The following is a 12,208-nucleotide window of genomic DNA, read 5'->3' as shown; positions in this document are numbered from 1 at the left end:
AGATGTCTGAGTAGTTGAAGTCCCTCATCACCACCAAGTCCTGTACTTTGGATGATTTTGCTAGTTTAAAAAAAAGCCTCATTCACCTCTTCGTCCTGATTAGCTGGTCTGTAGTAGACCCCTATCATGACATCACCCTTGTTTTTTAATCCTTTTATCCTTACCCAGAAACTTTCAACAAGTCTGTCTCCTATTTCTGTCTCAACCTTAGTCCAATTGTATACGTTTTTATATATAAGGCAATACCGCCTCCCTTTTTTCCCTGCCTGTCCTTCCTGAGCAAGCTGTTTCCATCCATACCAATATTCCAGTCATGGGTATTATCCCACCAAGTCTCTGCGATGCCAACTACGTCATAGTTGTGTTTATTTACTAGCATTTTGAGTTCTTCCTGCTTATTCCCCATACTTCTTACATTAGTATACAGACATCTAAGATACTGATTTGATTTCCCCCCCCCTTCTATCTTGTCTCTCCTTTATCCCTGCTATAATAGCCCATGCTCCCCACAAATTCCAGCCCTTCTCCCAGGTCTCCATGTTTTTGACTTACCTATGGGCTTTTCCCAAGCATGCTCAGAGGCTAGATTAGATATCTGTTTCAAAAAAGCATGCCTTTGCAAAGCGCTGTTATTTTACTCAGAAGTTGATCAGATGCCTGTTTCAGAAAAGTAAAGAGCAATGCTTCACTCTCCAATTAGTAATACTTTTCTTCCTTTATCCTGATACTCTTTCCATTGCTTCTTAGTCTTCTGAGTGGGGCATGGGGGTCTGTAGAGGCAATTTCATAAAGGAGTAAGGAAAACTAGTTACCAATAATTGGAGTTCATGAAGTTCTGCAGATCCACATGATCCTTCCATTCCTCTTAGAAGCTTTTGTGCCTGCTATAGCATCCATCTGAAGCACACCATGAAATCAAAAGGCAGCACCTATAAAACTGTTTTAAAGACAGCACATCCAATCAACCCATCCTCCTTCAAAATAATCTAGATCCACAAGTAAAACATGCATGTTACACAATAGTCTGCGTTAGTCTTGTAGTAATGTCTGTGTCTTGATATAAACTGATTATGACAATATTAAGTTTACATTGTAGTATTGCTTACAGCAGTTCATTTGTATCTCTAAACTATGACAGTGTTGTTCAGTGTAATTGCATTTTTCCTTTCCACATTAATAAAAGGAACTGATAAAAAGATACAGTACTTAACATAAAACTTGGACATTCACTGCTGCAGAATAATTAGTTAAATAGCTTGGTTAAGTTTTTAAAAAAATATATATTTTATATGAATAAGAGCATCTGAGTTTCGGTTATTTAGGATAAAATTAAGAATGATTATTTCTTGTGCTTCAGAGCATAAATGATCACCTGCTGGTGTCAAGAAATATGCTTCTAGAGTACAGGATTGCACAGATAGATACATTAATAGGGGTTTACATCTTCCTTTGAAATATTCAGCATTGGTTACTGTTGGCAACAGGATACTAATACCTTTTAGTCTGTTTCAGTATAGCATTTCTTATTTCCTTCAAGGAGAAAATGTTTTATGTTAAAAATATTTTCTTAGGCTTTTCAGTCGCAGAGAGCCTGAAGATGATGGACTACTTAAAAGGAGGGGGAGACAAGGTCCAAATGCTAACCTTGTGAAGACTTTGGTGTTTTTCTTTTTGGAAAGTGAAGTAAGTTGAGTTTCACGTTATCCTTTTTATCACTTTGGCTTAGAGAGAGTTCCATTCTTTCCTGCTCTCATGTAGTACATGTCCTTACTGGTTTCCTGTTTTAAATGGTTACTCTGGGAAACTCTAGACTTTATTCTTTATAGTGTAGTATATCATTGAAGATCTGCAGAGTACAGGAACCCATTTAATGGAATAGACAGCCAGTCACTTAAAACCATATAATTTATATATATATTACTCCTGAGGGCATTCTGTGCCAAAAAAAAATTAAAATTCTGCACACAATATTTTAAAATTCTGCAAATTTTATTTGTCAAATAACTGTGGAGGCTCCAGCATGGCATTTGGGAGCACAGGCCAATGGCTGCACAGAGGTGGGAGATCACTGTGCAGCTCTCCGCCTGTGACTAGCAGCTGATCTTGGTGCAGGGTAGTAGCCACCAGCTGGGTCTTCCCCAGTCCCGCCTCCTTCCCCACAGTGATTTACCTCTCTGCCAGCTGCCCAGGGCACCCCAAACATACATGCCCACTCTTGTGGCTTCCCTTTGCTTCCCTGTCAGAAAGTCATTTTTCTGTTGGAAAGCAAAGAAATCTGCAGGGGACATAAATTCTGCACATGTGCAGTGGCGCAGAATTCCCCCAGAACTAAAAGAGCACTAAGAAATGGAGTACAGAGAAGTTTGGGCCTTGCTAAATGTTGAATGTCTCCTGTATGAATGGGAGATAAGAGTGCTCAGTGTCTTGCAGAATCAGACCCGTTTGTTGGGAAAATTAGGCACAGTCTTCTCACATATTAGGTTTGGATTCAGACAGCTTACAAAGTTTGCTTTCTGCTGCTTCAAATCCTGCCCACATAACTGTTAGTGACTCAGCAAATTGAAAATGTTAAAATATAAACGAAAGAGGACGTTAGTAAGAATGTTTGTTGATCTCTCTGGATTGATGTGCCACAAAGTTTAAAAAAATATATATATATTTTCCCTTTGGAGTCAGATACCATGCCACAGGCAAAAAGGAACAAGAGCAGCCGAGTGCATTGTAGCCACTTTTATAACTATCTTTTTCATTGGTTGAGGAATATAACTACTGTATTCTTTTTAGTTACATGAGCATGCTGCTTATCTTGTGGACAGCATGTGGGACTGTGCAACAGAACTCTTGAAGGACTGGGAATGTATGAATAGTCTTCTGTTGGAGGAGCCGCTCAATGGAGAGGAGCGTAAGAGATTTCATGATATCTTGCTGTCCAAATTGATATGTTGTTCATTTTTCAGCATTTGATATAGTTGAGATACTGAAACTAACTCACCCAAATTTTCAGAATAATTTAAGCAGAATGTAAATAACTTCAGATTGATATGGACTGCCCAGACTGGATCACTAATGATTTGACTAAGAGTAGTCACAATGGAGTTAGTACATAATGGTTAAAATTACAGCCTACGGGAGGAGCCTTTATTCATGCTAACTTTTAACTAGGGCTGTTGAGCGATTAATAACTTAATTGCACTGTTAAACAATAATAGAATACAATTTATTTAAATATTTTTGGATGTTTTCTACGTTTTCAAATATATTGATTTCAGTTACAACACAGAATACAAAGTGTACAGTGCTCACTTTACATTTATTTTTATTACAAATATTTGCACTGCAAAAAACAAAAGGAATAGTATTTTTCAATTCACCTAATACAAGTACTGCAGTGCAATCTCTTTATCATGAAAGATGAACTTACAAATGTAGAATTATGTACCCTGCGTTCAAAAACAAAACAATGTAAAATTTTAGAGCCTACAAGTCCACTCGGTCCTACTTCTTGTTCAGCCAATTGCTAAGAGAAACAAGTCTGTTTACATTTACAGGAGATAATGCTGCCCACTTCTTAATTAGTGTCACCTGAAAGTGAGAACAGGCGTTTGTATGGCACATTTGTAGCTGACATTGCAAGATATTTACATGCCAGATGCACTAAAGATTCATATGCCTCTTCTTGCTTCGACCATTGTTCCAGAAGACATGCTTCCATGCTGATGATGCTCGTTTAAAAAAAAAAAAGCGTTAATTAAATTTGACACAATTCTCCCACAAGGAATTCAATGTCTCCTGCTCTGTTTTACCCGCATTCTGCCATATATTTCATGTTATAGCAGTCTTGGATGATGACCCAGCATGTGTTCGTTTTAAGAACACTTTCACTGAAAATTTGACAAAATGCAAAGAAGAATTTTTAAAGATAGCTACAGCACTGGACACACTGTCCTCTGGAAATATTGCCAAAGCATGAAGAGGCATATGAATCTTTAGCGCGTCTGGCATGTAAATATCTAGCGATGCCAGCTACAACATTGCCATGTGAATGCCTGTTCTCACTTTCAGGTGATGTAATTAAGAAGTGAGCAGCATTATCCTCCGTAAATGTAAACAAACTAGTTTCTCTTAGCGATTGGCTGAACAGGAAGTAGGACTGAGTGGACTTGTGGGCTCCATTTGTAGGCTCTAAAGTTTTACTTTGTTTTTGAGTGCAGTTACGCAACAAAAAAACCTACATTTGTAAGTTGCACTTCCATGCTCTACAGTACTTGTATGAGGTGAATTGAAAAATGCTATTTCTTTTGTTGTTAATTTTTACAGTGCAAATATTTGTAATCAAAAATAATATAAAGTGAGCACTGTACACTTTGTATTCTGTGTTGTTATGGAAATAGATATATTTGAAAATGTAGAAACATCCAAAATATTTAATAAATTTCAATAGGTAATCTATTGTTGAGCAGTGCGATTAATTTTTTTAGTTAATCGCATGAGTTAACTGCGATTAATCTACAGCCCTACTTTTAACCTTTTGGAGCTTGAAAGTCTACTGTGCCCATAGACAATGTCCTTTTGTTGTAATAAATTCTGTGACCACCACTGCCAGAGATTAAATTCTCTTAAAGGAATAGTAAACTTTCCAAATAAAGATCGAAAATGTGTTATTTGAAAGCCACTTAAATTAGTGTTCTGGACAGGTATTTGTGCATATACATTTATATTTTCAAACGCTGAGGTCTGAACTTTGCCTTCTGGTACATGCACAACTCCCTCGCACAAAAATAGTGTAATGTTAAGTCATAGATATTTCAAAGAGATTGGGTTGTTAAATGAAATTAACTAGAAGTTTAAAACTGCCATTCTGGTGCCTGCTGTTTGTCCCCCAGAAGCAGTGCTCAAAAGTGGAAGGATAAGGATGTTTTCTTTCTTCAGCCTCTGCAAAAGAAGTAGGAGGATCAGTGTGGTGTAGATTCTTCTTTAAACCAGCTCTGAGGTTTTTTTCCAAAAACCAGAAATCGCAGAATTTGTAACACATTTATGATAAACACAGGCTCTACTTAGGAGAGTTGTTGCTTTGAGCTTTCCAAAAAGCCCAGATTCTTGGAATGGCCTCTGCACATTCACACTCTTGGGATGTGCTGGAAGTGTATCTTGGACCAGTGGAACCTATCAATAGCAATGCCTGTTAGAATGCTCTTATGACCCCGTCCCTCTCCTTTCTACTTTGAACATTCAGAGGGTGGGAGTAAAATAGGCCGTGTAGTGTGTTCACTGGCTCCGTTCCTTCTAACCCCAGCCACCAGGAACTTCACAAAGTCCTTGGACATGGATTCATCAGAATGAATCATTCTCAGTACTGTCCCCTTCATATTTTAGTTGGATGTTAGTTCTTTATTTTCCATAATTGCTTTTTTTTTGGGGGGGGGAAGGGGAATAAAAATGGTGTAGGTCCTTGATTTCTAATATGTGAGAACCAAAGACAATGGAGCTAGGTTTGAAGAGGTAAACTTCTTGCCCTGCTGTTTTTCCTGCTTTGACTAGACCGCAGGAGAGATCCTGTGCTGTTTTATTGCTCCATATGTAGCAGCTTCACAGGGGCCAAAAGGGAACATTAAAAATGCTTCCAAGCAGTGCTATTATAGGAAGCATAAGCAGCTAAATCTTCTAGTTCCAAAATGCAGGGAAATTTAGGTGCTGGGAAAGCAGCCTCAGCCCTGACACTGAAGGGGGTGAAAAGACCAGCAAAGTCCCAGCACAGATGTCAGTCTGTAACTAGAGCCTAACCTAAGTTGCTGTTCACTGTGAATCTGCGCAGGCTGGGTCTGACTCAGCATAAACACCTGGCTTTGTAGGTATTTTTCATAGATTAATAGATATTTAGGTCAGAAGGGACCATTATGATCATCTAATCTGACCTCCTGCACAATGCAGGCCACAGAATTTCACCCACCACTCCTGCGAAAAACCTCTCACCTATGTCTGAGCTATTGAAGTCCTCAAATCATGGTTTAAAGACTTCAAGGAGCAGAGAATCCTCTAGCTAATGACCCGTACCCCATGCTACAGAGGAAGGCGAAAAACTTCCAGGGCCTCTTCCAATCTGCCCTGGAGGAAAATTCCTTCCCAACCCCAAATATGGCGATCAGCTAACCCCTGAGCATATGGGCAAGATTCACCAGCCAGATACTACAGAAAATTCTTTCCTGGGTAACTCAGATCCCACCCCATCTAACATCCCATCACAGGCCATTAGGCCTATTTACCATGAATATTTAATTATCAAAACCATGTTATCCCATCATACCATCGCCTCCATAAACTTATCGAGTTTAATCTTAAGCCAGATAGATCTTTTGCCCCCACTGCTTCCATTGGAAGGCTATTCCAAAACTTCACTTCTCTGATGGTTAGAAACCTTCTTCTAATTTCAAGTCTAAACTTCCTGGTGGCCAGTTTATATCCATTGGTTCTTGTATCCACATTGGTACTGAGCGTAAATAGTTCCTCTCCCTCTTCGGTATTTATTCCTCTGATCTATTTATAGAGAGCAATCATATCTCCCCTCAACCTTCTTTTAGTTAGGCTAAACAAGCCAAGCTCCTTGAGTCTCCTTTCATAAGACAAGTTTTCCATTCCTCGGATCATCCTAGTAGCCCTTCTCTGTACCTGTTCCAGAGGTATCTGCCTCTGCAAAAAGAGCCAGTCCTGGAGAGCATGTGATTAAGGACCTGGGACTTCCAGTTCCACTGAAATGCGAAAGTGGTACCTATAAGGTCCATCCTTGGCAGAGTGAAGGATGATATTAAGGACCAAGGTTGTATCATGGATCCACACCCTACCCTGGATCAAACACCATTGTTCTCATGCTCAGAACCTCATTGTAAGCCTGATAAAGCACCTGATGCTTCCTCAGAGCTTTTGGTTGCTGGATATACAATTATTATTTGTTTGTATTACTGTAGCACCTCGGAACCCTGGTCAGAGACTCAGGACCCCACTGTGTTAGGCATTTATATGAACACCGTACCATGGTGGTTCAGGTTCATTGCTTTGAGCCTCTGGAATATCATCATTCAGAGAGACTTTCGAATCAGGAGCCCTTGTGCAGCAACAGATACGTTATCCCCCATGCTTAAAAGAAAGAAGCATATGGTAGTGGTGCCAGTTCATTTTTTTTTTCCTTCAGTAAAGAGAAAAACCTTACAAGCTATATCAGTTTCCCTAGCTGTGCCGACCTCCTCAGAAATACATTAATCTCGTCCTCGGATTAGTGAAATTCTTGCTGCTCTTAAACACAAAAAAGAAGCTTACAAGAAGTGGAAGATTGGACAAATGACCTGGAAGGAGTATAAAAATATTGCTCAGGTATGCAGGAGTGAAATCAGGAAGGCCAAGTCACACTTGGAGTTGCAGCTAGCAAGGGATATTAAGAGTAACAAGAAGGGTTTCTTCAGGTATATTAGCAACAAGAAGGTGTTCAGGGAAAGTGTGGGCCCCTTACTGAATGGGGGAGGCAACCTAGTGACAGAGGATGTGGAAAAAGCCAATGTACTCAGTGCCTTTTATGCCTCTGTCTTCATGAACAAGGTTAGCTCTCAGACTACTGCACTGGGCAGCACACTTTATTAATGATCTGGAGGATGGCGTGGATTGCACCCTCAGCAAGTTTGCAGATGACACTAAACTGGGAGGAGTGGTAGATACACTGGAGGGCAGGGATACGATACAGAAGGACCTAGACAAATTAGAGGATTGGGCCAAAAGAAATCTGAGGTTCAACAAGGACAAGTGCGGAGTCCTGCACTTAGGAAGGAAAAGTCCCATGTACTGCTACAGACTAGGGACCGAATGGCTAGGCAGCAGTTCTGCAGAAAAGGACTTAGGGATTATGGTGGACGAGAAACTGGATATGAGTCAACAGTGTGCCCTTGTTGCCAAGAAGGCTAACGCTGTATAAGTAGGAACATTGGACTGTTAAGTAGGAACATTTCCAGCAGATCGAGGGATGTGATCATTCCCCTCTATTCGGCATTAGTGAGGCCTCATCTGGAGTACTGTGTCCAGTTTTGGGTCCCACACTACAGGAAGGATGTGGAAAAATGGGAAAGAGTCCAGCGGAGGGCAACAAAAATGATTAGGGAGCTGGAGCACATGATTTAGGAGAGGCTGAAAGAACTGGTATTATTTAGTCTGCAGAAGAGAAGAATGAGCGGGGATTTGATAGCTACTTTCAACTACCTGAAAGGGGATTCCAAAGGTGATGAATCTACACTGTTCTCAGTGGTACCAGATGATAAAACAAGGAGTAATGGTCTCAAGTTGCAGTGGGGAGGTTTAGGTTGGATATTAGGAAAAACTTTTTGACTAGGAGGGTGGTGAAGCACTGGAATGGGTTTTCTAGGTGGTGAAATCTCCTGCCTTAGAGATTTTTAAGGTCAGACTTGACAAAGCCCTGGATGGGATGATTTAGTTGGGGATTAGTCCTGCTTTGAGCAGCGGGTTGGATTAGATGACCTCCTGAGATCCCTTCCAACCCTGATATTCTATGATTCTACCTTTAACTTCCCCGTCGTAATCTTAGAGGAAACTATACATCTGATTTTTTGATATTCTGGGGTCACCCTCTAGGAATAGGATTACCTGGCCAGTTTTAGATGGTTTATTACAGCTGGTAAAAAATGCCTGATTATATCCATCAACTGGACTGGCAATTTCTAAAAAATTAGATAAGTTATACCAGCTTTCTCATGAGTGATTCTTGTTCTCCAGACTCACCCAGACCCAAATTCATTTGTAGTGGAAGCTGCTGTCCAAAGAGCTAAAGGAGGTCAATTCTTCTCTGTCTCTTCAGATAGTTGATAAGAAGGAAGATGATGTGAGTAGAAGGATGTTCTCCTTTGCCACACTACGAATCAGAATGGTCAACTAATAGGCAGTAATGTCCAGATGTCAGTTTTATTTGGGAGAGAATGTTTGCGCTGTCACTGCCAGGAGACTAGAGTAAACTGGTCAGACCCCTTATTGAAGGTCAGTTGATAAGTACATCTTGAGAGTATTCTTTGATGCTTTTGGTACTGTATGTAGAGCAGTGGCATCCACATGTAACTACAAGTGGTGACTTGAGATATGTTCATTTGTACTTTATCCGGAAACAAGAACTAGAGTGGAAGACACGCATTTGTTAAGTGCTGAACAGATGAGGTTTAGAGAATGTGAAAGACATCAGTTCTACTGCAGGGTCTCGAGGAATTTCTCAATCCTCTAGGAAAAGATTTGGGATACCAGTGGATATGGTTGTTTTTGGAAAGGAACATTCTCTTCCACTTCATTTTGAAGGAAGGAATAGCTCCCTATTCAGCCACAGCAGAGACCCAAACCATGAGCTAAAGCAGGGGTGGGCAAACTTTTTGGGCCGAGGGCCACAGCTGGGTGAGAAAATTATTTGCAGGGCCAGGGCAGGGGGTTGGGGTGCGGTAGGGAGTGCGAGAGGGTGCGGTGTGCAGGAATGGGCTCAGGGTAAGGGATTGGGGCAGAGGAAGGGTGCGGGCTGTATGAGGGGGCTCAGGGAAGGGGTGTGAGGTGCAGGCAGGGAGTTGGGGGGCAGGGTGCAGGAGGGGTTCGGGCTCCGGCCCGGCACCACTTACCTAAAGCAGCTCCGGGGTGGAAGCAGCGCACACTGGGGCCAGGGCAGTCTCCATGCCTGCCTGCCCTGGCCCCACGCCGCGCAGCTCTGGGAAGTGGCCAGCACCATGTCCCTGCAGCCCCTGGGGTGGCGAGGGGGAGGCACAGGGCTCTTTGCACTGACCTTGCCACGCCTCCAGGTACCTCCCCTGAAGCTCTCATTGGCCGCGGTTCCCCGTTCCTGGCCAATGGGAGGTGCGGCAGGTGATGCCTGGAGGCAAGGGCAAAGCATGAAGCCCTCTGCCCTCCCCCTCCCACAGTATTATTCACAAAATGCTTTTCAGCAGTGGCAGCGCATTTAAGATGTCAGAATTTCCATGTCGACTCTTATTTGAACGATTGGCTCATCAGGGTATCCTCACAGTAGGTTGTAGCAAAAGCTCTGTCACAAATATGCACTAGGGTTCAAGATAAAGCTGAAGAAATTACACACACCACCAGATCAGACCTTTTATTGAGGCAATCTGGATTCTCAAATAAACAGAGATTTTCTTCCAGAAGAAAAGCATTTTAAAAATTGGGTTGCAGCAATAAAATTATTGGAGAAGGACTTATGTCAGATAGTAATATTCTTCAAGATGGGCTTTGGCGAGGTATGTAGCTCTGTGTGTGCCTATCTAGAGATGAGTCTTCTGCAGCCCTGACTATCAAAACACTGTATGCCAAGTGTAGACAGCATGATTATGAAATTGACACTACCTAGGGATGTGTTCCTGATTCTTATATGGTGGACTCAAACTTCAGTGTGTCCTCAAAGGAGTTGTATTCAGTTCCTAAACTGTCCACTTGCAGGTAAGGAGAATATACTAGCAGATTAGGATGAGCGGTTATTCTGGAGTGAATGACTTCTCCCTGTGGGGATGTCAGGACATAGATTTATTCGCAAGAAGACACAGCTCTAAATGTCAGAGGTTTTGCTCCAGACCAGGAGCAGACCATCAGTTTCTGATACATTTTTTCTAGATGGGGAGTAGGTCTCTTGTGTTCTCTCCTCCAACCCCCATTTCCCTCATTCAAAGAGTTCTACGTAAAAATCGAACAATATAAAGCCAATGTTAACGTGATTGCTCCAGCCGTGGCAAAATAGTGGTTCTTAGAACTATTTCAACTATCACAAGGAGTTTTATCTGTCTGTCTCTGCAATTCCATTCCTATTGACCAAGCAAAAAGGTGTGATTTGCTTTCCAAACCCAGACTCTCTCCACTTAACAGTAAAAGTTCAGGAACCTGACCAAACTGGTACTGTACTGTTAAGGAAAGGTACAGTAGATTCAGTTGAACTCCAAGAACCAGATAACTCACTTGTGTTATAAGTAAAAAAGATTCTCTTTGTGGGAAACAAACAATATCATAAACTCAGCTTCAGCTCCTGTCCAGTCCATACTGGGATATTTCATTTGAAATTCTTGGGAAGCTTTTGAGCTACACAGAGCTCTCTTTCAGGGCTGTTTCAGATCTGAAGAAGACTTGTGTGTGTCTTGAAAGTTTCTCTCTTTCATCCACAGAAGCTGGTCCAATAAAAGATAATACCTCACCCACCTTGTCTCTCTGACATCTCCCATGCCCTCCTATGGTATTTCACAAAGATAAAGTGATCCTTCTTCCACACCCAAAATGTTTCCTGGTGGTAACAGAATTTCATCTTAACCAGTTTGTAAACTTACTAGTATTTTTTCCGAGACCTCACTTTCATTCAGGAGAAGTAAGCTACATGCCTTGGATGCTATGATAGCATTAGCTATCAGTTTAGGTGATTTCCTGTATTCCTGAGATCTAATCTATTTTGATTAGATCTCAGGAATACAGGAAATCACCTAAACTGTCTTTTATGGAGAAAAAGAGTGAAGGTCAGGCAGTTGCATATTAATGTATTTCTAAATGGTCTTAGACTCTATTGAAGAATGTTATAAACACACATTTGTTACTCTTCCATAAGGGCTTAAAGCACACTTGATTAAAGACCAGTTCCACGTCCGGCCATACATACATTCCAGATTAAAAATCTGTTGAGTTGCTCTTTGGAGCTCTGTTCATACTTTCACAAAACATTATTTCTTAGAACTGGTATCTATATAAGATGCACAGTTTGGTGAAGCGGAATTACAGTCTCTATTTAAGTAGGTCTCCTTTCACACTATCTGGAGGGAGGACTCCCAAGAATGCAAATGTGCAGAGGTCACTTGAAGAAGAAATGAAGGATACTCATCTGTAATCATAGGTTCTCATGCTGGACTCTGCACATTCACACTGCCTGCCTACCTTCCTCTCTTCCTTGGAATCCTAATTTCAACTTTGAACCTGAGAATGCAGTAGAAAGAACTGAGAAAACCAGTACACCTTGTCACCTTTTATAGCCCTACTCTCTGAACATTTGGAGCTGCAAGGGAAGGAGAGGCAGGGAGTGTGAGGGTGCCCCCAATGGCTGCTGCTGTCAGAATGTTCCACAGGTCCAAGGTGCACTGCCAGCTCATCTCAAGACTCTGAACGTGAAGAGGTCATCTTGTAGAATTCCAGTTATAGGTGAATAACT

The 12,208-nt window shown here is 41.4% G+C and overlaps 1 protein-coding gene across 1 annotated transcript in view; it reads left to right on the top strand.

The window, feature by feature from the left end:
- The window catches only part of STAG2 (STAG2 cohesin complex component), a 183,447-nt gene that overhangs the window by 115,761 nt on the left and 55,478 nt on the right, over window positions 1-12,208 (top strand). The window contains exons 14-15 of the mRNA XM_077826345.1: window positions 1,572-1,683; window positions 2,785-2,902. Of these exons, the coding sequence (XP_077682471.1) occupies window positions 1,572-1,683; window positions 2,785-2,902 (230 nt within the window). The remainder of the gene's footprint in view (window positions 1-1,571; window positions 1,684-2,784; window positions 2,903-12,208) is intronic.

Source organism: Eretmochelys imbricata, chromosome 9, assembly GCF_965152235.1.
Source record: "Eretmochelys imbricata isolate rEreImb1 chromosome 9, rEreImb1.hap1, whole genome shotgun sequence".
NCBI classification, from domain to species: domain Eukaryota; kingdom Metazoa; phylum Chordata; order Testudines; family Cheloniidae; genus Eretmochelys; species Eretmochelys imbricata.
The sequence above is the reverse complement of the archived record's forward strand: the minus strand, read 5'-3'. Positions and strand labels throughout refer to the sequence as shown.